The 27,358-nt window shown below is 40.6% G+C and overlaps 1 protein-coding gene across 7 annotated transcripts in view; it reads right to left on the bottom strand.

Annotated features, from left to right (window-relative positions):
• Positions 1 to 15,927: 15,927 nt before the first annotated feature.
• mtss2b (MTSS I-BAR domain containing 2b) overlaps positions 15,928 to 27,358 on the bottom strand; it is a 61,905-nt gene continuing 50,474 nt past the window's right edge. The window contains exons 7-15 of one of the 7 annotated variants that reach the window (XM_085767504.1): positions 23,891 to 24,048; positions 23,414 to 23,521; positions 23,222 to 23,319; positions 21,141 to 21,420; positions 20,945 to 21,019; positions 19,167 to 19,322; positions 18,516 to 18,698; positions 17,490 to 17,655; positions 15,928 to 16,937 (exon numbers count right to left, since the gene is read on the bottom strand). In XM_085767504.1, coding sequence (XP_085623630.1) covers positions 16,054 to 16,937; positions 17,490 to 17,655; positions 18,516 to 18,698; positions 19,167 to 19,322; positions 20,945 to 21,019; positions 21,141 to 21,420; positions 23,222 to 23,319; positions 23,414 to 23,521; positions 23,891 to 24,048 — 2,108 coding nt within the window. In that variant the 3' untranslated portion in view covers positions 15,928 to 16,053. The remainder of the gene's footprint in view (positions 16,938 to 17,489; positions 17,656 to 18,515; positions 18,699 to 19,166; positions 19,323 to 20,944; positions 21,020 to 21,140; positions 21,421 to 23,221; positions 23,320 to 23,413; positions 23,522 to 23,890; positions 24,049 to 27,358) is intronic. The other 6 variants (XM_085767511.1, XM_085767518.1, XM_085767525.1 and 3 more) reach the window with 6 other exon arrangements.

The raw sequence follows: 27,358 nt of genomic DNA, 5'->3' as shown, positions 1-27,358 counted from the left end.
TTTCCATGTAAACTTGAAGGAGAATATTTTCATTCTGAAGTATTTAATTCAGAATAATTTATTCCGAATTAAAAAAAACATCATGTAAACGTGGCAAATGACACATTACATTAGAAGAAAGACGGTACATGGAAACACATGAAATCAGAGAATTACTAGTGGCTTTATTCACATGCTCTCTTTCCTTTATTCAACAATTCAGTCCATGATCTTATCAAATTTTATTAATGATTTTCTAATAAAGAATATGTTTTACTAAAGAGATTGAGACTGACAATATAGAACAGACACTCCATATGAGAATTTACAACTTATAACTTAGTTAAAGAATAAATAAATATAACTTATAGCACATTTCATGTTAGTTTTAAAAGGAAAAAAAGCATCTGGTAAAAGCACAGTAAATTCATTATTTTTTAAATTACCCGCAGAGCAAGTGCCTGCATGAAGAGTGGCTCATGAGGGAGTCTATTCCTCACACGCCTTGTGTGCTGAAATAAGGAAATGGTAAATTGTCAGTGCCAGACCAGCCAGTGTCAACAACATTGTGTTGTCAAGGTAACGTGATAGGGGGAAAAGTGCTGTCCCATTCCTATTTATAGCATCTGGAGCCCTTTCAGATTTTTACACTCAATCACTTACAGTTGACGTCAGTTAAGTCAGTGAGGGTTCAGGGCTTGAGTCTGTAGGGGGCCGAATGGAATTGGGCCAGACACAAAAACTGGCTAATATCCAGGCACAATGAGTTGCAGTAATTAGTGAAAGATAGGTGGTCCTCAGCCGAAGATGGTTTGGGTTACCTTTCAAAACAGAGTTGATCTGTAAGGTGTTCCAGACATGCCCCACCCGGAAGAGGCTCTGGGGAAGACCCAGGATGGTTATTCATTGATGGTTATTATGATGTCTTTTCAGATATTGTTTGTGTGTGGTTTCTATACAGAGAGAATACATTAACATGAACAAAAATAATTCATATGCAATAATATTAAACATTACAACGTGAAATAAGGTACATAATACAGTATCACTCCAATGATAAGCAACACAAATGTATATAATCAGCATATAACTCTAATATCCCTAAGAGAATATCAACAAAGTACAGTGTAGCTCAAAAACACACATTGTTGCAGCATAATGCACACCTGACACTGCGTCAAAGAAGTGTATGACGGTCCCTTAACTAGCGCATCAAAGCTCTCATTACACTCAAAGGCAAATGACATTCTGACTGCATGATAATAAATCAATAATTAACATACACAACATCATGAAATGAATAAAGTGACATGACCGTCAAACTCATGCTCTTACTATAAATGAATTACAATATAAAAAACATCTCTTCATAATCACAACAACAGAAGCATAACCTAATACTCATTTTCTCATGGCAACAAATAACCAACAGGATGGAATGTTACCAGAGTCCAAACTGAAATTTTAAATCCAAAACCGCGATAGGTCCAGCTTCTCCCACCTTTTTGCTCAGTGCAGCCACACTCAAGTAACAGGTAACTGAGTGGAGGCCCTGACTGGTGCAGAGCATCCTGTCACCGCCCGGTCAAATGAACGAATGAAAGTGAATGGGCAAAAGAGGGATGCTGATGCTGAACTGGATGGTCACTTTTTTTGTGGTTTTGATTTGATTGAGAAAATTAATTTGACATAATTTTAAGATTTATTGATATTGATAGTTGTTTGTTTGACCATCTGCGCTAGGTGTAAACAAACCAGAGTTTACACCTAAAAAGAGAGTATAGCAGTAAATAACTAAAAATGTAGTTTTATGAAGCATCTTCAATACAGTGAGCGTTTGGACATAGCCTTGTGTGAAAACAGTAAAACACTGCTGTGGTGGTGGGGCCATACTGTTACATTCCCCAGTGAGACAAACTAATTAAATCCAGGAAGAGATTTACAGATAATATTTGAAATCAAAGAAATCAAAACCGTCTACTCAAAACATTATCATAACAGTAATTAGGTGCTATCTGAATAATATTCTCAGAAACAGCTTTTCAATATGTGTTTGTTTCATGTAATTCATGGTCATTTTATGGCACAGCATTGGCAAAAATGCTGATGATCCACATCTGGGAAAAAAGTGCTTCTATTAGAAATTTACGAGGGATTAAGTTTGGCTTTCTATCCATTCACTAAAACATAAACATAAAAGCTATAACTCATCCTACTGTACAGTAAACACAGCAGATTCTATTATTGCACATTACAGTAGAACCAAGGAAATGGACGAAGTTCAGGCTGTGTTCATACAAAAACATTTTGCATATGGTGCCTTTCATAGTGCTCAAACAAGACAGGAAAATAATGTGAATAGATTAACAAATAAATGATAAATATATTATCATAATTTTTGAGACAATGTTGCAGCAATAGCATTCAGTCAATCTGCCTAGATTTGAAAGAAGTATACCAGCCAGTGAAGTGAATGTGTAACTCAACACTCAATTTCCATGTTTTATGTAAGAAGTCACAAGCCAGCTTCTGATTACTGAGGGGGTTTGCATAGTAAAAGCAGCAATGGGATGTATTTTGTGCCTCAACTAGTGGGTAAATGAGCAGCACTATTTTAAAAATCAGTTCAGTGACAGTGGAAGCACAACTGGAGGGTTGTATTCAGCTTTCATGGTCTTTGTTAGAACTGCAGCAAAAAGTTTTCATCAGTTTGGCTTTTTGGGAGGAACTGACAGGGAATAAAACTTTCTGGGAATAAAGGCAACTTTATGACTTGACATGGCTTCTTAAATGTCTTTAAACATTCTACATTTCTTAAAGATTAAGCTGGTGTTTTTATATCATATTAGCTAGCCCAGCCAAGTCATTATATTTTCACAATACAAAACCCAATCAAATGCTATATGAGTATTCATTGTTTAAGTGATAGTTTAGGTTATTTTATGTGGGTTTGTGTGAGGTACTTATACATAGTCATTGTATTGCCTGCAGATGTTCTCTGTTTGAAGAAACAGTCAAAAGCAGTAGCAGAGAGTTTGAGTGACGTGCAGCCATGGATGGGGTCAGACAGCAGAAAAAAAAGAAAGTGTTTTGGCTGCTTTATAAACGCCCCCACACAAAAGAGTCAATATATGTTCAAGTGTATATTTTATTTAGCTGCCTTATTTTGCAGTCAAACATCCTTTTACTTTAGAAATACATTTCATCAACCTTTGAACAGTGGTTGTCTGAGCACAACACACCTACAGCGCAGGCTTATGCCACAGATCAGCTGGAAATACAGTATAAGTGCACTTGTGTAGTCAGCAGCACCTAAGTGTTGTGATGCTACAGAGATGGCCAGGAAAAATAATCATATTCTCAAGACGTACAGGGACATGTTCGGTACAAGACCCAACAACAATCCTATCAACAATTTTCTTTTTGTGAAAATAACTGCAAATAACAAACTGAAATTGCATTTGCGTATTGCAAATGCAATATCTTCACATCATGAAATTGTAATATTTTGCATATTGTGCAACCCTAATTCATAGACACACGTACACTTACATGCTTTGATCTTCGTGATCCAAACATCTGATCAGTGACGCACATGTGCACATACAGGTCTGCTCGTGGGTAGGAAGGTGAGAAAATGTAGTTCCAAAAGAAAAGTCTGTTTGACAGAAATATGGACCTCTCAAATATAGTGCACACTTCAACTGACATGGACTTTTTTCACCATTTTTATGGCTGACCCTGTCCAGAGCAGCACATCACTTAGCTTCTGCTGTTGCTTTCCAAAACTGAGAGTGCAATCTACACAAACAGGTACTACAAGTACCTCACACAGCCCCATATATTAACCTGAGCTATCCCTTTAAGGAATACAATTCGTGCTCTCCTCACATCATGTTTGTAATTACCATGGAAGGGAGTGAATTGTTCTATTATGTAGCTGAAAAGCTGTACACTCACCCTGCTGGAGCCCTAAGGTAACCATTTATGCTTGTGCTGGTGTCATTAGCACCAAACACAATTTGGTGGGATTTTTTGCACATTCAGCCTGTTCTTTATTTCTTGTTCTTGTACTGACAAAAGAAGTAAAGAGTTGGGATTCAAACTTCAGGGAGCCTCGTGTACTGCTTTAGTCTATGTGGATATAAATTGCAAATGGTCCAAAAAATATAAGAGTACTGTAAAGAGAAACATGAATGTGTTCTGTTTTAAAGGGTAATGACAATAATACGGCAGGAAAAAAAAAATGAAATGAACTGTTGACAATTCAACTTCATTTAAAATCAGATAACCTGTACAGTATCTAGTGTGTGTGTGTGTGTGTGTGTGTGTGTGTGTGTGTGTGTGTGTGTGTGTGTGTGTGTGTGTGTGTGTGTGTGTGTGTGTGTGTGTGTGTGTGTTGCTGTTGTCGTACTGAAACTCAGCAGGAAGTGGATCCTTTCAGTGTAATATTGCAGCACACAATTAGTGGTGCTAACAGTGAACCACCCCATTTGAAAATTTAATTAGAGTCCCAACATGAGAAGTACAAAGCAGCAGATACACTCCCACTCACTTCTCTACACACACGCACATACACACAGTGCAACGACAGTGCATCAGGCTTATGGTCTCAGGCTGCTACAACTTTGAATAAAGCGTGCCTCCCTTAGATTAATTGTGGCCCACTTATTTTTAATTAAAAATTTCGTTGTGTGGTTCCACGCTGGTGACATGGGAGTAAGTTTTAAGTAAAATAAGTCTGTCCTTGTTCTGTCAGTGTGGTTTAATTAAGACAGCCTGACAAGATTTGGTACATTTAGCCAATAGACTATTCACTGATTCTCAGGAGATGAAGACCTGAAGGAGCAGCTTTTGTTTGCTTTTTGTTGGAAACTGAACGTGGCTCTAGGAAGCAGCAGTGTGTGGTGACTTTCACAGACGGACAAGCAACAACCTACTATCTGTAGGCCTACTCGTTGCCTCTTGATACTCAAGAAGAATGTACTGTGGAAATAAGTTTCTAATTAATTGTGGTTAGTTGCTGGAGTTGTTGCTTATGTTGTTGTTGTCATTTGTTTTGGTAGATTTATTGTGATTGTTGTTGCTGTGGTGGCTGTTGTGTATTTATAATTTATGAAAATAAAAAATATGAATTAAAAAAAGTTTCTAATTAACAAGTTTAGCTTACAAACATATAATGAATGCATCATAAATGATGTCGGCAATAGCTGATCAGTTGATCACCTGTCAAAGATCCCAGGATGTGGAAAAATGGAAAACATTGTGTGAATGGGACTCGATCACAACCAAAAATGGACAGAAACTAGATTCAGAGGCAACAGGCCAAACGCAGCCACAATTGGCCAGTTAATTACATGATGGACGTGAACAGGCAAAATCAGAAGTCTGCTCTGAGATCAGATGTAAGGAGAGATGGTGCTTCCAACTTCAATCTTCTTTAACTTCTTTTTGTCTAAATGACTAAAAGTTCTTTCATTTCTGAGCAACCAAAACCCATGGCTGTCTGACCACGTCCCTCCTACACAGCACAGGTATCTGACTAATCTACATGAAGATGGCCCACCTGTATATGTATCATCACTGCTCCTTGAGTCTCTACTTGCAGCTGTAAGGGAAAGTGAAAGGTCTTGGGCTCCCCCTACCAGTGCAGGACAGATCACATCTAACTTCTCAGCACTTGCCTCATTTCCACCTTCATCAGTTATCTTCAACTCTTTATCATGGGTAATGACATGGAAAATAGACAATGTGAATGGAAGTGGAGACCACACACTTAGCCATGTCCACTAAGCTGCAAATGATTAGTTTCTCTGTTCTTGGCAGACTTATTGGTTTTTGTGTACTAGGTTATTTTCATATTGTTCAAGTGAACAAAAAACTTCCTGATTTTTTGCTCCTTATTCAAAGTCTCAACATTAAAACTTAGTTTTCATGCACAATTCAACTGTTTCTCCAAAGAAGGCGATAAAGGAACTAGAAGGTTTTATGGTTTTATTAATATTTATATTTTTTATGAAATTTATTAATTTCTTCTAGTATTGGTCGTCACCACTGACTCAGAATCACAGTGCGCCTAATTATTACTGCTATATCAATAACAAGAAAGCATATCTTTAAACTTAGTGCCTCGTAAATATGTTTTTTTTTTCTAATTTGACCTCACATACTTTATAGCATGACACTGTTATTAATTCTAGAGTCACAGGTTAATTTGCTAATCTCAGTGCACAGCAAAGATCAGGACCTTGACCTTGTTTCTTTGTTGAATAATAAGACCAACAGCAGACAGCAGCACACAGTTTAAGTACAACTTTTATTAATACTGGAATCATCACAGTGCGTTTTGTTACATTAGCAGTGACTAAAGTTAACAAAAAGAGGGTAGATTTTACATAAAGGAAGATCGAAAAGAAAAATCTTATCATCAGCGACAGAGGCAAAATGACCTTGGAAATGAATTCACAATAAATGAAAGAAGAAGAGCAGAGGAGGGGACAGGGAAAAGAGAGAAAGACAAGACCACAGTGCCTGCAGGCCTACTTTGGGGGAGGGACAGGGACAGGGACAGGGGGCAGAAGATCAGTTTGTACAGAAAGATAAAGCAGATGTTGAATCTAGTAAGATTTTGCCTTTGAACAAAATAGCCCCATGGAAAATATCAAATCATTATTATTGACGCCTCAGTGGTGAGTTGTGGAGACATTTCATTGTGGAGTTCAGATGGTGGCTGTAGGGGAGGAGGAAAAGAGCGAGCGAGAGACACTACCGAGAACTTGAGTATTGACAGTAAGACATTCAGATTAGTTACAGTGGCAGTGGCACCTGCCCTGCATGGCTGTAGGACAGGAATTTGCGATGCATTTAATCATGACCCCTTGGAGAAACAGATGCAGACCCTTGTTTAGTTTCAGAGAATCTACCTTAGTCATGTTTTGTTTGCTTCAGGATGATGTGTGTGTATGTGTGTGTGTGTGTGTGTGTGTGTGTGTGTGTTTTGTGGCTTTCTTCAGTATTAGACAGCAGGAAGGTTGACAGATTGTGTGTGGGAGGAGGGAGGGAAGAACAGTGGGGGTCTTAACCATGTCCTTGTGCAACACACACACACACACACACACACATACAAATGCAATCATGGACACACATTATATATAACTTTGGGTGATGGCTGAAGGAGCAGGTTCTACATACAGCAAATTCACAGTTTCTGTCTTATGTTAATGATGTCAAATAGATTAGATAACATTTTCATACATTAATTTTGAACATACAATGAAATCCTTGTCCACAAGTATGTGAAAGGAACTGAAGTTGTGAGGAGAATCGTTACATAATACAAATAAGGCTGTGGTCCACAAAACTTCCACATAGATTTCTGATGGTGTGTTCACGCTGTGAGCAAATGCTCACAGTGGAAGTCTGCCAATTTCATATAAATCTGAGTATCCACAGAAACTCATCTGAATGTGCGAACAGTCAACAAGATTACTGGGTGAGTTGGCCGTGGCTGAATGTTTTATTATCATCGACCAATGCCAGGCGGACTGGGCTCCTGTTTTACCTTGCTTTTAATTCCATTTTGTCACAACAACCAGTTGCTGAATGATGTGATTCAGATCTTACTTGAGCCCTACAATACTGATGTTAAAGTCTACAGTCATGAAAAAAAGCTGGTTACTGAACAGAGTAAACTCAGTTTTTCCCCAGAAAGTTATGCAAGATATGGATCTGGAAACATGCAGGCTCTTACATTTATAGTTTCTATTGAGGCTTAAGACCCAGTCGCACAGAAAACTCCCAAGCCTTCTCTTTAAGGCTTCTTAGAAAATGTCTACTTCAGTACATTTTTCTCCTTACCTTAGTCTTATAATTGAGGATTCACTTAAAGTCAGTTAAATCGTTGCACAAAATACCTTTCCAACAAAGTCAGGAAACTGCATAATGTTTATGGCAATAAATTAAAACAATAAATAAGCGATTAAAAAGAAATTAAGAATTTCTGTGCAATACTCTCAAGATCCCTCAGCAGTGCCATATAGAAAAATTAGGGTGTTTTGTGCAACTGGATCCTGGATTGTGCCAGCACCAGCCAACCCTTAGTCCACAAAGTAAATCATATAGATTTATTAGCACTAGAGCAGTGCCAAAATTTTGTTCTAAGAACACATTAAAAAAAGCAGGCAGAAGAAAAGTGGAATTAAACCTGTTTAGCATCAGATTTTCTGTGATGGCACTGTGGGTAAAATGGCCCAGTGCATGTTGAATTACTGTTCGCACTTGCATCTTGTAGGTTCCTTTGACAGAAGCTCACCAAGCAACCATCAAAGAAATATCACACATCTGTGAGATTAAGCCAAAAAAGATGCCTTAAAAAGCTTCATCAAAATTAATTAAAGTGTTATCTAGCACTGAGATGGAGCATCAGCCGCCCAGACTTGCTTTGAAACCAGCTCATGTTACTGGTTCAGAAGGGAAAGCTTTGCTCTAGCTTATGCTTCCAACCCTTCCTTGAACAGCACACTCCAGACCCATATTGATTGCTCTGGTCAACCATTACCACACACGCCCACATGTTAAGTGTTGCACACATGCATACCAACATACAATATAAAGACACACGTGGGAAGAAGGTAGAGGAAGGAAGTGTTGAGAGGAGAGTGGTGGAAGGAGGAGCAGAGCTGAGCTCTTATTAACTGTAGTCTGTGGTGAAAATGAAGACTTCATCACAATTATTTTTCATTAGCGTTGATGAGCTGTGAGGCACAGAGACACAGAGTGCAGCCATTGAGACTCTCATCGTGACACGCATCGTTTTCTAACTTGTCAGCTAGATGGCATCCTTGGGTGTAGCAATCAGTGGATGGAGGTTGAGGGGCGTTGTGAGAAAGGAAAGTGGAAGATGAGAAAGAGCAAAAAAGAAGATAGGGATACACAAGTGTAAAAACAAGTCTGATAAGAGGGATTTGAAAAATCAGTGTTCTTGTGTTTTCACTGTACTTGTTAGTTACAGACATAGGTTTTCTAATGCAAAGTCCACACTTGGTTACTTGTCAGTTTTAACATATCTCCAAGCTTTTCAGACAGTGTTGCTGTTGAGTGTTTTCTTTTCAATTCTGCTATGGTTTACCATATCAAAAACACAAACCAAAAAAGTTGTCTTTAAAAGGTTAAAGGAAGAGATCGACATTTTGGAAATTTTGTTTTGTTTCACCCAGATTTGTTTACTTTCTTCCTAAAGTCTTCTAACTGTGGGGAATCTATACAACAACAGCAGGGAGTCCAGGGAGTGATGGTGCCCAGCCAAGAAATAGTCCAAAACATTACCCCCCACGAAACTACAGCATTTTGTTTTGTTTTGCAGATTGAACAAGATATAGAGTGCTAATTAGAGACACTGTTGGATGCTTTAAAGGTCTCATATAGTAAAAAGTAAGATTCCCATGTATTTTTTTCTTCTTCTGTTTTTATGATGCATGTCTGATGGTGGAACTCAGTCCAAACTGCTGGTACTGCACAGTCTGTATTCAGAAACAGAGCCTTAAAACAAGAAATCTGGATTTCTCTAAATTTATGATGTCACAACAAGCACTCAATGCCCTCAGCCATGTCCAAGCTCCACCATCTGAACCATCCAACCGTATAGGATTTGGTATCACTGAACTAAAATCTGCTATTCCAACATTTTTATTTGATCACTCAGAAAACAGTCAGTCAGAGAGGCTCAGGGCCTCCTCTCCTCTGATTGGCTCCTTGATCTCTCTCAAAACTTCCAAACTTCAATTAAACACAGGAAAAATATAAAATATAGGGCCTGGACAATATTTTAGGTTGGTTTAAATTTTAATGCAATACTAAGCTTCGCTAACCATCTGCTGGCTGTAGCCTCAGGTGGCGTCAATATTTACATCTGACTCCCAGCAAGAAAAGAAGAATGTTCCCCAGATGTAAAACAATTCCTTTAACATTTGACAAGCTGACATAAATTATATGCACACACTCAGCACTCAACAGCATTAAGCCCTTTTCACATAGGACGCAGTGTTTTCCATGTGCGCCATCAGGACTCTGGCGCAGCGCGCAAATCATGTGTGTTGCTGGGTGACCGAAACAACATTAGGAAGTGTTTCTTTCCCCCATGCCTGTGTAGTAAATATCGATGCCCTATGTATCTGACAAATAAGCAGAAGAAAATCCTGTCATACTTCTCCCAAGAAGGAGTAGCAAACACAAAAAGGGGAAGGGAGTGGGTTCACGAAACCCTCAGGGCAAGACAAGAATTGGGAGTTTCCACTCGTCCCAGTTTCCTTTTTCATGATGACCGCTGGTTGAAGTTTCTACCAGGAGACTGAGGGAGTCCATCCTACTGGACACGCCGAAGTGTCGTGAATGTATAAATGGGAAGCTGTGCACAGCTTGCGCTCACGGTGTCCTATGTGAAAAGGGCTTTACGGTCTGAGGAAGTGGTTGTCTGCGTAGACAGGATTCAAGGTTTTCTGTAGTCGCTATTTCTGCCTCTTACCAAGTTTTGCATTCAATGTACTGTAAAATGACAGGTATGTATCTAGGTTCCATGTATTAATCTAGATGTTGTGGAGCTCACACTCTGGCCTTGCTTGGCAACAAGACACCTAATAGCTACCGAAATTAAAGCATACTTCCAACACTTGAACTCAATTAAATTATGAAATAAATGTCAAAAGATTACATTTTACAGTGCTTGGTTCATTAAGTAATGCTGTAACTGACACTGTGTGGTTCTCTTAGTTGAAGAACAAGGGATTGTTTTTGTGTGTACATGTGTGTGTTTGTGTGTATGCACGCATGCCTGCACGCATGATTTTGTATCTGTGTGTGTTCCTACAGAATGTCCTGTTGTTGCTGTAGCTCCTGCTCTGGCCACATGCCGGTAGGTCTACTTCTACCCACTTATACATACACTCATAAAAATGGGCATATTGAAACATCTGTAGCAGAGTAGTTATTTCAGCTTGTTCAGACAGTTAGTTCAGTACACAGTTAATTCAGCATGTTAAAAAAAGACATTATTATTTAGTTAGATAACTTTTGTGCTGTTACTTGGGTGGTTTTAAGGAAAATAGCACTGTTGTATCTTACACTCACACCTCACACACCTACAGCCAGTCATCCTGTTGTATGACACGGAGTGTGCAGTTAGATCTGACTGTCTTGACCTCTCAGTCAATGTGAAGACCCTCCATTGTCCTGAGTTATTATCCATCATTTGGAATTAAGCAGCGTGTCTGTTCTGCAGGGCATTGCGGACCCTGCGTTCAAGCATTAACTTACTGTAGATCACTGGCAGTGAGTTCAGTTGGTTCAATTTGCACTGGAATTCATTAACACACAGCACATAACACAACATTCAGACTAGTGGAGCTGGCTCTAGCAGTGTCCTTGAATGTAGTTTCAAAACTCTAATCAGAGCCAGACATGGGGAACACAAGTATCCTTGAGTGGATATAACAGTGGTATTTCCCTTTAACACACCCACACTGGAACATCATTGTGAATGTGAATGTACGTACATGCACACTACCCCTGTATTGCTTTCCTGCTGTTAAGATGGGATACTTCATTCAATTGTACAATAACAAAATTCGGACATTGCAACATTTCAATCAAGTCACACATGTACAGTTTGATATCACCCTTCAGCTTGAAGTACATTCAGCAAACATACGTATATTCACCTCGACAGGTCTTATACTTAAACACCTCAGATGAACATTTTCTCACCCAACCATTTTTTTGGGGGGATGAAGTCCAAGCCCGCTGTTCTTCGCTTCCACCCCCTCACCCAGTCAGATTCACCTGATACAACACGTCGCATCCGCATGTGACAACACATACAGTAGTTCACCCCAGACAAAAATAAAATAAAATAAAACAAACTTTAAAACGAAATAAAAACATCCCTTGCTGTAGCACTGTTTCAAAATGCAGAAAAAAGTGCTCAGAGAGGGTGACAAAAATGTAGAACATTCTTCTCTCTGTTTCTTAAAATTAAGTCCTTCTAATTTTCTTTTTAAACAGCCATAAACATATACGTCTAAAACAGTGCACTATTCAGCAAGAAATAAATAAGTCCATGAAAAGAGCATTAAAGAGCGCTGATGTCACCCGCTGTGTCCAGGTCACTGCTAGAAGCATGTACAGACATGTTGATGAAGAGTTCACTAGCCTACAGTTCAACTGCCAAACATAGACACACTCACTCTCGGGCCACACATCCTGCATCCATATGTTACACAGTAGTAGTTTGTGTTACAGCTGGAGTTTTTTCTTCTTTTTTACATTTATTAAAAGTAAGACTAAATATTCAAACGTACTGCAGAATTAAAAAAAAGGAAAAAGATAATAGAACTCAATAGTCCATGTAATATTTCCTAACAAACCTTATACCAAATCTGTACGCCTGATTCTCAATTACAGGTACAGCACATACAGCACATACTGTATGAACAGGCAGTGAAATGCTCATTCCACACATCTCTTCCTCTCTGTCAGCTTCAAACATGTAATTTAAACCACTCTGCTTCTTTGTCATCAGTGAATGCATCAGACAGTCCTCACCTCTTCCTCATAATCCTCTCATGCAGCCATGCCCTGAGCCAAACTGGGTTATTTGCACTGAACTGAAGTGTATTGTGGTCGCCTGGTGAATATTGTTGAATTTGATAACTGAAACTGCATCCATCTTTGTGACTGAGCAAACGCTAAGATAAATGTGCTTATACTTGAGGTGTCACTACACTTTAGCAACCAGTAATGACAAATGCCATCAGCTCCTCCTTAATCATGATGTAACAGCAGTATGGTTGTCATTACTTGTAACTGCACTTTCAGCACCTGCCCAGGTTCGATCAAAGGTTTCTCAAAACTGCTTCTAAGCCTCTGCAGACACAGGTCACATTGAAGCTACTCGGCATGTGTGGACCTCCAAAAAACAAGAGCAACAATGTGGGGCTAAGGTTAGCTTTGCCCCACTGGGAGCACTACAGAAAAATCCCCTCCACATTTGATGGCTTGTGCAAAGGCAAAGCTAGTGGTTTCTAACTGGCAACTCGGAAAACACAACATATAAATACTGTAAGACAACTCTGGAGCTACCGGAAGACACATGTCTCTTAACTGGCAGAGGCTAACCGCTTCCCCACGCCTCCTGCCCCTGAATCAGACTAATGCCTTCAGCTGTGCACAGTCTTTCATACATATATATCAATCCTCCATTAAAATAAAATTTGGGGGGGACAACAAACAATTTTACTCTTCAATTGCTGATAGTAACAGTAACGTGATGTCTGAATTTTATATCCCTTAGTGTTCGCTGCTGATTTCACTAAGTAAACACTACTGACCAAATGTATGTGTTGTTTTCATACATTAGTGTAACAGCGGCTTGTCTGTACTCCTAACTGTAACAAAAACCTGTTCCCTTTGCAATATAAACTACAAGTTTATACTGTACAAGGAGCAGGGTTAAACTAGAGTGAATCTGGGGCAAAATACTTGTTATCCAGATATGTTCAAGGCTTAACTTTACTTTTCAACAATGCAAATCTGTGGTGTTGATATGTATTTACACAAGAACATGAGTGGAAATCACGTTGTGACATAGGACATTTTTGGAAACTGGAAATACTGGTACATAACAAGAATTTTGAGTTTTTAAAAATCCAGGGAACATTCATGCCACTCGAATGTACATGAACATAATCTACACGTGAGAATGAATCTGTCCGATAGCTGATACAGTATTATGTTAGTGTCAGTGAACCCCAATTACAAAAACAACATATTTTTTCCTAATTCATCTTCTCTAGACTGGCGGTATGTCACTGGTTTTGGATGTATTTGTCTGGGTTTGGAGATTTCAGCTTCCACCTCAGTGCAGCACAGCTGAAGTAAGCTTCATTTGTGTGAACAGAATTAAAAAAAAAAAAAAAGGCAATTCGAAAAATTCAACAGTCTCTGAGATGGTGTCCTTGTTGCCCTAAGTAATTCACAGCATGTGCTTTCAACATTTATTTGCACTACAACTTCCATAGAATTTTCTAAAAGCATCTTTGACTCTACAAGTAGTTGTAGATGTTTATTTTTTAAATGTCTTACCCTCAACCCCACTGTTTTGGGATGGAATCAGAAATACAGACTTCTTAACCCATCCATCATCTTAACCCGGACAAACAAGACCTAAAAGCAAAACCTATTTGCATGAGCTATGTTGCATGACAATGTTTGTTTGTCATTTGGCTAAACTGACCCTTTAAAGCGTATTTCCAAAAGCAGTCTGTCCTATAACCTATATGTGCCGTGTTTTTTTCTTTCTTTTGCATTGTTTTGTTCTAAGATACCAGTGCAACCACATCATAAAAACCTTCAGCACTGTTCATATTCCACAGCAGGCGATGGCTTGTACACCCCTGAAGGGCCCTAACGTCAGATCCACTTTTAGATAAATATTTTGCACTACTTTCTTATCCCATCTCTCATTTGACCAATCACTCCAATTCCACAAGTCTGTATCACTTCCTCTTTTTCCTCCCTGTCTTCCTTTTCCTCTTGCCCTTCTTCTTCATCATCTGCAAATTAAATAATTGACGCAGGACAGTATCTTGGCAACCTCCTCTCTCGCTTTCACTCTCCCTATCAGACAGTATGAATAGAGCAACACCTAGTGGCTATTGTACATACTCTACCACCTATAAAAGTGCTTACAGTTTTCCTTTTTTTTGAACATTTTTGTAATCAGTTTCTTCCCCCAGACAGAGACAGGGACAGAGAGAGAGAGAGAGAGATGCCAAAATCGGCTAGGCATAAATTCACAGTCGATGTGTAATTTAGCATTCCTGATGATTGCCTGAATGTGACAAAGGAGAATTCACAATACCCCATCAATTCATTTTTCGAAACAAGAAAATAAAACACATTTATTGCTCCATTTCTGATTTAACATTTTCTCTCTGGTTCTAGAAAATATATATGAATATATCTATACGCCTGGATTACTTATCGTAACTTCTCGTACAGTGGCAACAAGGTAAATGACGTCACGATATAAACAAGAAAATACACACACAACACACAGGAGAAAAGCCCTGCCCTCACTGGGCAACCAGCTGTCCTGCAGCAGAGCTCTAATAACCCCCCCCCCCCCCCCCCCCCCCTCACACACACAAACACACGCATCCACACATAATCAATCACACGTGCACCCACGCTCAATTTTCACATTTGCATACATGCATACAAATGAATACACACACACTACACATAGAGAGAGAGAGATAAAGAGAGAGAGAGCGGGGGAAAGGGGGCACTAGCACGGTTCAATGCCAACAGTATTTTTTAAAGACTCTTTTACATTAGGATGAGCCAGAGGAGCCCTCTGGCTTGTTAGCTCCCCGTGCTAATACCAAACGCTTCTGTTCAGTGGGCTACTAAGAACAGTGTGCTGTTACTGAGACAGTTTTAAATCTAGCTGGTCACCGGTCACTGGGCACTCTGACCCCACCTCCACCCCTCCATCCCCCACCCCACCCCCGTCCTCTCTCTCGCTGGCCCCTCCTTCAGTCATCAGTCTTTCATCTTGGATTAGATTGTTGGGTTAGTTGGAGAAGAGGATGGGGGGGGGTGTAAATTGGCAAACAGAACATAACCCAGTATTTCACTCTTTCTTCACCTTTTAACCCTATCTCTTTTTCCTGCAAGTCTTTCCGTCCCTGGGTGAGGGTGTAGAGAAGACAAACATGCATCCAACACACACTAGTTATAGTGGCCTGCTAAGAGCCTGTCAATATTCAGTATTTAATTGTCAGCATGGATTAACATTGTTAATGTTATTATTTTCATAATATTATATATCATTTACTCTAATGGTGTCTTTAAATTTATTTTTTGTGTATGTTTTTGTTTTCATTCATCTTCTTTTAGAGTATAACTTTCCCTACATGGTTAAGTTTTTGTGTATGTACTAGGCGGTTGGGTTGCACCACACCAACACCTGACTCCCTATTGGCTGACAAGTATCATCTTCTTCCTGCTTATCCTCCATCACAAGATACGCGGCGCAGAGCGATCATTGGAGACGGTCTTACGAAGGCGGACCCCTCTTCTGATAGTGGTCAACATGTCACCGGACCCTTCTGCTTCCTCTGTCCCTGTCTGAGAATCGGTGGGGCCAGTCGCAAGCAGGGCTGGGTCATCGGGGAGAGCAGGAAAAGGGAACTGCCCCTCTCCAAGGGCATGTGCACTGGCTACCAACTCGCCAATCTTCTCCACCAGGCTGTGCCGATTGGCTGCGATCATCTGGTCCTCCTCTGATCCGGCCCCTGAACCTGTTCCTAATGCAAGCCCCCCATGCTGCTGGGCATAGACCTCTAATGCTGCCCCTGATCCCCAGGCAGTGTTAGGTAGGCTGAGGCGCTTGGGTGATGCCTTGACGTAATCAAGTGCACCCTGTGCGTCCTCAACTCCAGGGAAGAACACACACTCCTCACTGCCAACACGCACAGGCACGCCACCTGCATGTCCTCCACTGGCATACCCACCACCTGCCCCAGGTGAATGCGAGTCTCCAGGAACAGTGGGTGTCTTCACAGGCACAATGGGTGGTCGGATGGGGATCGGACCCGCATTGGATAGTGTGCGCCTCACGCCCGGTTTGGTAGATGGGGTTCGCCGGATGGTGGCAGTGCCCGGAGTTCCAGCTCCACCTCCCCCAGCTCCACCAGGTTGTCCTGGTATCCCATGAACCCCGGGGCCGAGAACACCACTAGGTAGGCCAGCTGTACTGGCTGGCCGCTTGGTCTGGATCATGCGCCGGTAGTTCTGCGCAATGTTGGAGTGGCGAGGAATGGTGGAGGACTTGTCAAACTCCGTCTGTCCGTCTGGACCTTCAGCATCACCGTTCACTGAGTAGCAGTCATAATCTGAACCTAATGCATGAGGGGAAGTAAAGGTAGAGAAGGAAAGGATGATGTTTTTTTTTTCTTTTTCAATAAGTGAATTAGAAGGAGGAAGTTGCCATCATAAAAGAAAAGAGGAGAAACAATATACTATGATGGAAGTGGTGAACACAGAGGTAACCACATTATTGGGGGACGGGCAGCAATTTCATGCAGGAAGACATTTAATATTATACAGTTTCATTTTAATAATGACATTTCCTGGCTGCTATCAAGGAAAGTTTCAAATTACACCTGCCATCTGATGTACCTGCTGTGTGGATGATTAAAAGGATAATTCACTTTGTTTGATTTTAATTCTACCCTCTAAAGACTGTGGTCCCAGTGAAAATGATGGATTCTGCAGAGCTTGTAAATATTGATATTTCAATTTAAAAAATTAATAATTTCATCCCATCACGGGTCGGCTTTTCTGAAATTTTCCAATAAAATAAGATGATGAATGTGGCCAAAGGAAATCTAATAAATGTGGCCTGAAGAAGATTAAAATCGGCTGTGGAGTGGAGCGGATTAGAGCGTCACCTTGTGAGGGGATTGTGTCCTCGGAGCAGGATGGGGTTGTGGTCTCGGTGCTGTATCCACTGGAGTACTGCAGGGAGTCTCTGCTGCTTTTCTGCTGCTCCATACTTAGTCCTCTGGTCAGCACCATGGCAAGGTCACTGGCTGCTGGTGAAACCTCCTCCCCATGCTGGAGATGTACAGAGAGGCCGCATTGGAATTACGTTTGACCAGCCATTTGTTAAATGTCCACATTTGAATATATTAAGACATTTACACTGTGTTGATTACAAGTGGGACATGTTCCAGTAACTCTCATTACCAGCATCACACACTGATGAGTTAATCAGCAGCACTGGATATGCTAGTAATTCAGTCCCTGAAAATATTCAACACACACACACATCCACAGCAACACAACAAAAATTACTACCTCCACAAACCGGCCAAGCTGCAGGAAATACGGTCACAATCTCCTCTTCCTGAGTTATAACATTAAATCATGGCTAGAACTGCCTCTGCAGAACATTATGATGTCACAGAAAGTTGACCTTCAATCATTTGAATATAAAATGTTGTCATGATTAACAGATTTTTAAGTGTGTCTTGCGAGGTCACTATGACCTTTGAGCACAAAATTATAACAAGTTTATCTATGAATCAAAAAGCATTTCTCAGTCATTGTGGATCAAGACACACTGTGGATGACAATTTGTTGAAGGTTTGATGTTTTCTTAGAACGTTAAACACAACTTTTCCCCTCCAACAGCACCACAGAGTATAGCGGATGCCAGAGTTGCTCATATTTTCTTTTTTGACTTTATTATTATGTATCATTAACATCAGATTAATATGGTCTTGAGTTGATCGAAATGACTAAACAGCATCTGGAAGAGGCAATTGTCTTTGCAGTGGATAGAGCACAGAAGCTTTATTGAAGCTTGTACTCTATACTATGTTAACAGTTATGTTAACTGTCCTCGAAATTCCCTAGGTGTGGTTCACTGTACTTCTCTATCTTCAACCTGCTTATAAGTACCATCAATTTACCTTGGCAGCAATAGTAGATGGTGTCATCCTGGGTCTCTGCCCATCATCAGGGTGTGATGGCCCGGCGTACCCCTGGGAGCCCGGCGAGCCATCATTCTCCCTCAGTCTATCAAGTGGTTCCTTTCTCCTCTGGACTGCTGCTGCAGCCACCGGCTGCTCATACTGACCTGCTTTGGACCAATCCTGAAGAGGTGGGTGGAATTATTAAACAGGAAGTAGGAGGTAGGGTTAACATTAGAGACTTGTCCACTATCCAGCAGTTTGAAGCCCTTCATCTGAGTGCAGAGAGAGAGAGCCTTCATGGGTGGATTGTGTCTGGGTGCCCAGAGGAGTGTGTGAGTGTGGGTGGGTGTATGTGGGCAGGGGCCTTTTTGAACGTTTTGAATGTGTTTATGGTGATGAGTTTGATCGGTTAGCTCTCCAGTGTCCGGTCCAGCTAGCAAGACAGGGGGAGGCCAAAACAATATGCATGCACACATCGCAGGTGGGTATGAATACATTAAGGAAGCAAAGCAATGTGGTTATGAATGAGTTAATCAGGTGATGGAAATGTAAGAAAAAATAAACCATATATGCTTCAACGGAAAGGTTTAAAACAGAAACCAGAAGAAAAGGTGCAACTGAGGAAATGGCAGCGAATGGAGAACAAACCTTCCAGATAGGAACCTTTGATGTGGGAGAGGAGGAGCTGGATCCGGGGGGGCGGGTATAGGGTGGGGACGCAGGAACAGGAAGAATGACAGAGAGAGGCCTGGTGGAGCCAGAGTGAGAGAGAGCGGGGCGGAAGGTAGCGAAGGACGAGCCAAACTGCGGGACGAGAGACATAGTCATGTCATCAGAGAAAGAAGAAAAGAAGAAAGACACGGATGTGGACTAAGAGAGAGAGATAAATAGAGAGAGAGAGAGAAAGAGACAGAGAGAGACAACCAGCTGTGGTGGGAAACCACTGGAATAAAAGCACACAGCTACAATGGACAACACACATCCTCAGTGTGAAACAGATCAGCAGGAGGTTTGACAACAGAAAACAGAGTTAGTCACTGCTGTTCATGCATCAAAATGACTTTAATATATGCAAATGAAGTCTAAGTTAGTTCAACAACTACTTCCTAGAGAGCCTAAATTTCACAGCTTCAGTCTATATTAGAGAGGTCATGGGATTTGTTAAAGCAGCCCAAAGCATGCATTTAAAATTTGGATGGATCTGATTTGCTTCAGTGAAGTAGTTCTGCATCATTGTACCACATTATAGCCAATGGCAGCTTTATTCTGATAACCTCGTAATAGGTTGTTTACTGCTCCCAGAAGCTGCAGAGCAGACAGTTGGCGAGAGCTGCAGTTACAGTGAGTGTTTATTTCCCCATTAGCCACACGGAGCAGAAAAGAGCCAATTCAACATTCAGGAACAAATGGTCTGTCCACAAGAAGGTGAGATTCTGCTTCATTGTCAGGAAGAAGTCAGGAATTCTGCACACCAGGTTGTTCCAGTTGCTAGCAGCTCTGATGCAGCTGTTGTGATGGTTACCCAGTGTAGTTTAATGTGAACACTGCCTGATGTGATGACTGATGTAAAGGGGAGAGGGGTTTTAATTGTGTCATAATTTTTCATAGATCTGAGAGTGTGTCTACAGTATAGTGTCCCAAGGATCTGACAGATGCTCTTTAAAATCAAGATATGCATATTTGCTTTGCCTAAACAGCATTACTGAAGTTGTATATTTTTCCAAGCAAACAGAAGCCGTTGCATACTGGTAAAAGTGAAAACCAAAGCGACACGCTCATTTAGCACCAATTAGAGAGGATATCATGCATATTTTGAAGTTGTTCTGATCTTTGTTGGTAAGCAGGGCAAGTGGCAATCTTAAAACCATGTGAATCTTATAAACAAAACTGTGAGACAGTCCACTGCCATGCTTTCCTACCAGTGAAACGCCACAATGCAAAACACAAAGGTGAAGGGCAGTAACACTTTGCCCTTCACTAACACCATGTGCCTACAAAACATAGAGCCTGTTGGGTCCCGCAATAAAAAATCTTATATGGAGATTTAATTTACCCATATTTCTTCTCTGAAGCCATTTTTTTCTCTTTTTGTTCTCTACTGCTGTGTATTATATTTTACATCATCAGGAGTCAGAGTTTGCCACTGTTTCCTGAAGTTTATAGATTCTAAAAAATAAAACTTCTGCCACTTTGGTAAATTCAATTTAGAGTTTTTAAATCAGTCTTGTAGAATTCAGCTCTAAAATGACTTTGTATACTCAAAGCTTTAAACAAAAGTTCACCTTTAACAGACATGGATTTTCTTTGTGCTATAGTGTAAAAAGAACAGTTTTTCATACTGTAGATGAGCAAACTTGTAGGAGAGATAAATGTGTCCCCAGGCTAAGAGAGTTGAAACTTTGTATGGACAGGATAAGAGTACTTACAGTGGTAGGGGAGCTGCATTCACTGACTGACTGGCATGTTTCTGAGGCCTCTGATGATGCTGAGCTGGATGACTTCTATAGCAAACAGAGAGAATAACACAACATTTTGCTTGCTTATTTTGACATTCTGATCAAGAATGAATTTGCATTGTGTTCATACTGTATTTGTGTGTTGTATGTGTATGGGAATGTATACCTGGCTAGTGATGTCAGACGGCATGGGTGAGGGTGGCTTGGAGTAGATATTAGCATCTTGGGACACGAAGCCCGAATCGTGGGAAGAGACACTGCTGAGTCGGTGTGCGGCTATGCCCCCTGGTGGCGGAGGCTGGTGTGGCAGGCTGCTGCGGTACCGATAGGAGGAGGAGGAGGAGGAAGTGGGTGAGTGGGGTTGGGAACCTCCACCACCACCAATACCACCACTACCGCCTCCTCCTGACGAACGGGAGGCACTACTGTGGGCACTGTTGACGCTGCTGCAGGGGGGTCGGTGGGGGTGAAAAGGAGCAAGGGGTGGGGTGGGGTGGGGGTTGTTGGGATGGGTGAGGAGAGTGAGGGTGGAATGAAGGTGATGGTTGCCAAATGTGGAGCAAGGACAGTGTTTAGGGAAAGAGAGCATGATTACAGGAGTGTGTCAAAGTGACAGTTCGATTCAGGAAGAGGAAAGTTGAAACACAGTTTGTAAGATAAGAGGATTTGGTTGTGATAAATTGATGGAGTGATTGGATGAGTTTGTGATTGGGTCACATGATAGATTGATGTCCAGGAATAGTTTCACATCAAGTTGTCGGTTGAACAGGTTAGTGACGCACCAGTCACAGTCATAAAAAAATGAGAGGAAACCGAGTAACCAAACACCGCAAGAGAAAGAGGGCAGGTCACGAATACACACAAAAAGACACAAACAAACAGAAGAGAGACAAAAGAGAAGAGAGATAAGTACAGAGAATGTGGTTGTGGTTGAGGGAAAGGGGGGAGAGAAAAGGGGAGGGGGAGGACATAGAGTGTGTAAGCTTATGAGGGTTCAGGGCACACGCATACTCACACTGAACACTGAGTGAACTGCATGCTCTCAGCTTTAGAGGGCAACTGCTACTACATGCTACTACATAACTACGACCAGCTCACACACAAAGACATCAAAATGATTTTTGTTTTTAGGCAAAGAACCCCAGAAACATACTTAAATTTTGCTGCCTAATTGTTCTTGTAGTATAATACATACATCGAGAGTTAAAGATCCCATATTTCAATGTTTAAAGGCTCACTATTTTTCATGTGTTTTATCTTAAGTGTTGATTGTTGTTGAGAAGATATAAGCTGATCTACTAACCGGGCGCACCGAGGATTGCTTCTCTCAAATGGGCAAAATATCACATGCAATCCGTTCAGCGCATTTGCCTTAATGAATATGCAATATGGATGTTTCTGCCAGAATGCGCAAAATATTGAGAGGAGTAGATGCAAATATATTAACCTAGCGCACGCAATGCGATTTACCGAACCTGAAACTAATTGCAGTGGCTGTATTATTGCGTCTTTATGTAGCACGTTTGAAAGTCAAGTCTCAACTGGCATAGCTTTGAGCATAAATGGCTGCGGTTATTGAGGTGAGGAGGAGGCGTAGGTACAATGAAAGGCGACAGAAAAAACAAATCTTTTCTGCTCATGTCAACATTTCTGGAATGACAGAAGAAAAAATAATTCAGACATATTGTGCATCTAGAGCTCTAGCAAAAATAGGTCAGTGAGCCAATCAGAAGAGAGCAGTCTTTGAGCGTCTCTTCTAATTGGTTGACTATAGCAATTAAATAAAAATATTGTAGATTTCAGGTTAACACTAAAAGAAACCAAAACCTGCATGGTTGGACAGTGGGTCCAGATGGGCAGTGTTTGGGCATGGCTAAGAATGGGGACTACTTTGTTGTGATATGACAGAAGTCCTGCAGCTCTTTTTCAAGTTCAGTTTCTTAAGACAGGGTGTGTGCAATTGTTCTGCGGCCCTAGGCTTTTGACACTTGCACAGTATTAATACAGAACCTAGATCTGCTCTATAATCAAAGGACATCTGCCCCTATAATATGGGACCTTTAACTCGTAGAAAATAACAATGAAAAAGAAAATCCAGTCAAACAGTTGTGATGGGCTCACAAACAGACAGGACTGACAATAACAGTGGAACAGGCTCCTCTTTCTGATTATCATTTTATACATCATTGCAAAGAACACAATTTTGATCATGTCTGTGTGCATGAATGTGTATTTGTGTGTGAGCACCTGCACATGCTGCTCTTGCGTGAGCCAGAGCTGCTTGGAGATGAAGGAGGGGTCTGATAGGACCAGCTGTAATCTGACCCCTTCAGATCCTTAATCACCTGAGACATAACCAATCAAAATGAGTTAAAATGTGTTTATTATTTCTTTATTCATATCTTCTCTCTTTATTATGCACGGGTGTGTGTATTTAACCTGTTCACTAGCAGGGGGCAGTTTGTGAGGATCGGTTGTCAGCACAGTGAGGTCATCAATGATGGCCTGGAGGTGAGTGATCTCTCCCAGCATGGCGATCTCTCCATTCTAAAAGCAAAACTAGATGAGCCTACTATTCTGTTGAATTCCTGGTCATGTTATCACCAAACAACATCATCAAGGTGCAGAAACTGAGACATGACAGTCGGGTACGAATTACAATTATATTTTTGGCCACAATAATCTCAGCATGAAAACATGATTCTGTCACAGTGTTGTTACCAAGTGAGACTAATACTTAATTTGCAGTATGCAAGTGGAAATTAAGTACAGTGGCAGTTTCACGTTGTTGTATTTCAGTATCATACAACCAACAGGCCAGAAGTCACACATCTTTATCAATGGGATAGCTCAGCAACTATAGAAAACCATAGGTCCAACACTGCCACCACCCCTCCTCTTCATCTGTCCCCTCACCACAACTGGCTGGAGGAAGCCAATAAAGGTACAGAAGCGACCCCTCTCCTCCACCAGTGCCCGGCGCACTGCCTGCTTCTCCGTCTCTTCCATCAACAGGCACATGTCGGTGACATCCTGCATGGCACTGTCCAGCTGAGGCTGCAGGTCCCCTCGGCCTGGGATGGGAGGATGGAAGAGAGTGACAGACTGGTCAGGGAGAACATGATGGTAGAAACGTATGAAGTAAAGATGGAAGGAAGTGGGGGCGTCATCAGAGAAGACGGGTGTCGAGGAAGTATTGAAGACAGATTGAGGTGTAGATAGTATCAGTGAATGAGAGAAACAGTGTGTGTGGGTATTTCACTGATTTGAAGTAAGCTTAATGGATACCTCTTCACAAGTCTCTGCTTCCCATAATGCCCTGCTCCATCAAACCACTAGAATATACAATGAAACTCATCCTGAATAAGAAGTACACAGCAACACCTTGTTTGATGTTTTGGCTCTGTACCCGTTTTGATTGTTATGTGGAATCTATTGTGGTGAATTATTAGATATTATACATAAAATATAATGTCCGAAAGCTGGCAGCCACACTAATGACAAAACATCCTGTATTGTATATATTAGAGGGATCTCATTTGTCATGTTGTCAGTATCATTTGTCAAGGCACTACCACTTAAGGCCAATACATTGATTTAATTTGATGATGTTGCAAGTTCTAGACAACTATTGCCCTTATGATGGCACTTGGAGAAAAGTAAGTCTGTCCACAAAGTTATTGAGATTAATTCTCTAGATCATTGTCTGTATCAAATTTTGTGTCTGTGGATTTTTTTCACTATATGCTGCAAGTTAAAACTCAGGTCAGTTGGTGGTATTCAAGTCTGGACCAAACAGGTTAATGCTGCCATAATGGAAACTCATAGCACAGTCAGTTGGTTTTGTAGTTCAATGTTTAGCTCTAATCTTCTAACTTGAAAGGAGGTTATTTGTAGGTTAATTCTTCTCTAAACCTATCCCTATACCTGGTTATGTTAGGCTCTATACAGCTATTGCATGTGTTAAGTTTTGTTATAGAACTAAAACTGTAGAATTGTGGATTGTTGAATGTGAGCTTCTCTCTATGAGGAACCCTTTTCACATCACACATTAAACTTTGGTGAATCTTAATTACTTACATGGTGTACAGCACCTCATGAAAGTACAGAGACAAAACATAAATATGTGTTACTGTCTTAAAACTACTTGCTGTAATTGCACAGCAATCACGTGATATCAAGAGGTAAGACATAGGTGTGTAGAAAATCTCAATCCTAGCTACTGGTAAGACATATTGAAATGAATGAAAAAGCAAAATATGAACTAACTCTTTGTAGTGTTACAGCATGCAAAAAAGAAAAAAAAAGTCAGCAGAGATGTCAGCAAGTACCAGAGACAGAGAGTGAGAAAGAGAGAACAAGAGAGGAGTCGTAGCATGAGAGTAGAATGAAAGCCTGCGGTGTGACAACAGAGAAGTCATACAGGAGTCAGCAAACAAGAAATTACATCATGCAAGTGAAACTGCACGACTCCAACTTCTCAAACTACAAAACTACAGAAGCTCTAATCTATCACCAGGAGGCAAATGTTACATCAAGCTTCCTTAGTGTTGCAAGTAGTAGTGGTTTTGGTTTGTTTGTTTGTTTTGGTAGGTATGGTAGATAGTTTCATTCATTTTTCAACTGAGAAAAGTTAAGACAGACATTTTGATAGCTATTAAATGATCCCCTGTCAGTAATCATGAAACAAAACAAACAACAATTATATTCACTCACAAATATTTGATGCATTAAATGGAGCTCTATCTATAATTGATCTTATAGCACAATGATGACAAGCAATTTGGGTTTACCTACTTGGCTACCCCAAGGCCCCAGACTTTCAGGATGCCTGAAAGCTCCAGTTTCAACATGTGGCCGGGTCAGTTGGTTTGTGGTAATGTAACTCAATCTAAATGATTTATTTTAGTATTGTATCAACCACAAAAGCACAATCTATTATTTTAAATCTTGTAAACAGTATCAAAGTAAGAGTTCAATCTGCCACATTCCTAATTCTTTTGTAGATTCCAAAAATGTTACTTTCAACATTGCTAACTTTTGACAAACTTAGTACACGTGATGTTTCTTGAGTTGAGTTCTGTGCTGCACTGTTCATCCAAGAATGAATTAGCTAGCATAGTGATTATATCACATTCACTGTCTTGAGGTCAATGCAACACAATGTTTGTGATGAGCACTGTTGCCCTTGTTTCTGCAGCAAAGCTCATGTCCTTTGAGCTGCTATATTGCAACAGACTTAAATGGTAATAGACTTAAGAAAAAATTGGCATCTGCACAGCAGAGACCACATCATATACAGTGTAAGTAATTTGTTATTTTAGTTTCTAGTATGCTTATGTGGTTTTTCAAATACAGTATATGTTTATACAGCTCAAATTACCAAAAGCTAATAATTAACTACTAAATATTTCAATGCATGTACTAAATGTGGGGAAAATATGGGGCTCATAGCTCATCTTTGGTGGGCCCTGATGGGTTTTTTCCAAGATACACACCAATCTTGTGTACACAGAAACCTTTCCATGACCATTGTATCACAAATTTCGTAATAACCGGAATGCAGTAAATTAACCTGTCTGGGTTTGGCCTCCACTACATTCATGCACATAATATGTTAATTTGAAGGAGAATGTTGGGAGTGTGAGTATGGATGGAGGTGATTCAGTAGAGCTGTAGCGAGCGAGAGGCTGATACTTACCCTGGATCTCTATTACAGGGGAAGAAATGCCACAGGAAGGGAGAGACAGAGGGCAGCAGTGAAAGGGGGAGGCAGTGAAAGAGAGACAGATAGAGAGAGAAGGGGTAGGGGTGGGGGGCAGAAATAGCAGAACTCATTGTTAAGGTTAGTGTAAGGAAGCCATCACAAGACAGCCACAGTGCCACATGTTAGAGCAAAAATAACACTGCTGCAACCAAAAGCTAAATCAAGAAATAATAATACCATCAAGCATCAGCACTCGCAGGGCTAATCAGACAACTGCAAGCATAACAGCAAAGGACACTGCATTGTTTCCCCAGTTTTACTCATTGTTGGATTATTGAATGTTATTTCTGTGTTAATATAATGTTATATTGTTGTTACATTTCATTCAATCTATTTATTTGATAATATTTCTTCTTCTTCTTCTTCTTCTTTGAAACACAGTACATAGCATACAGGCCACTCATACAGTAGTTTAAGTAATGTAACATAATAATATTTATATATGGATATAAATGTGCATGTTAGGAATTCGTTTTTCAGACATCTTGCATCTATGTATTCCTCTGCCTGGCAACTGAATGAAGCTGTTCCTGAAAGAAAGCACTATTTATTGGTTGCTACATCACAGACTGAAGTGTTTCAGGACGAATGAGAAAAGACCTGCGATACTGTTGGAA

The sequence above is a fragment of the Trachurus japonicus genome, chromosome 3 (genome assembly GCF_045865225.1).
Source record: "Trachurus japonicus isolate A0001 chromosome 3, Traja_1.0".
NCBI classification, from domain to species: domain Eukaryota; kingdom Metazoa; phylum Chordata; class Actinopteri; order Carangiformes; family Carangidae; genus Trachurus; species Trachurus japonicus.
Note: the sequence above shows the minus strand (reverse complement) of the source record. Positions and strands in the feature narration are given on the sequence as shown.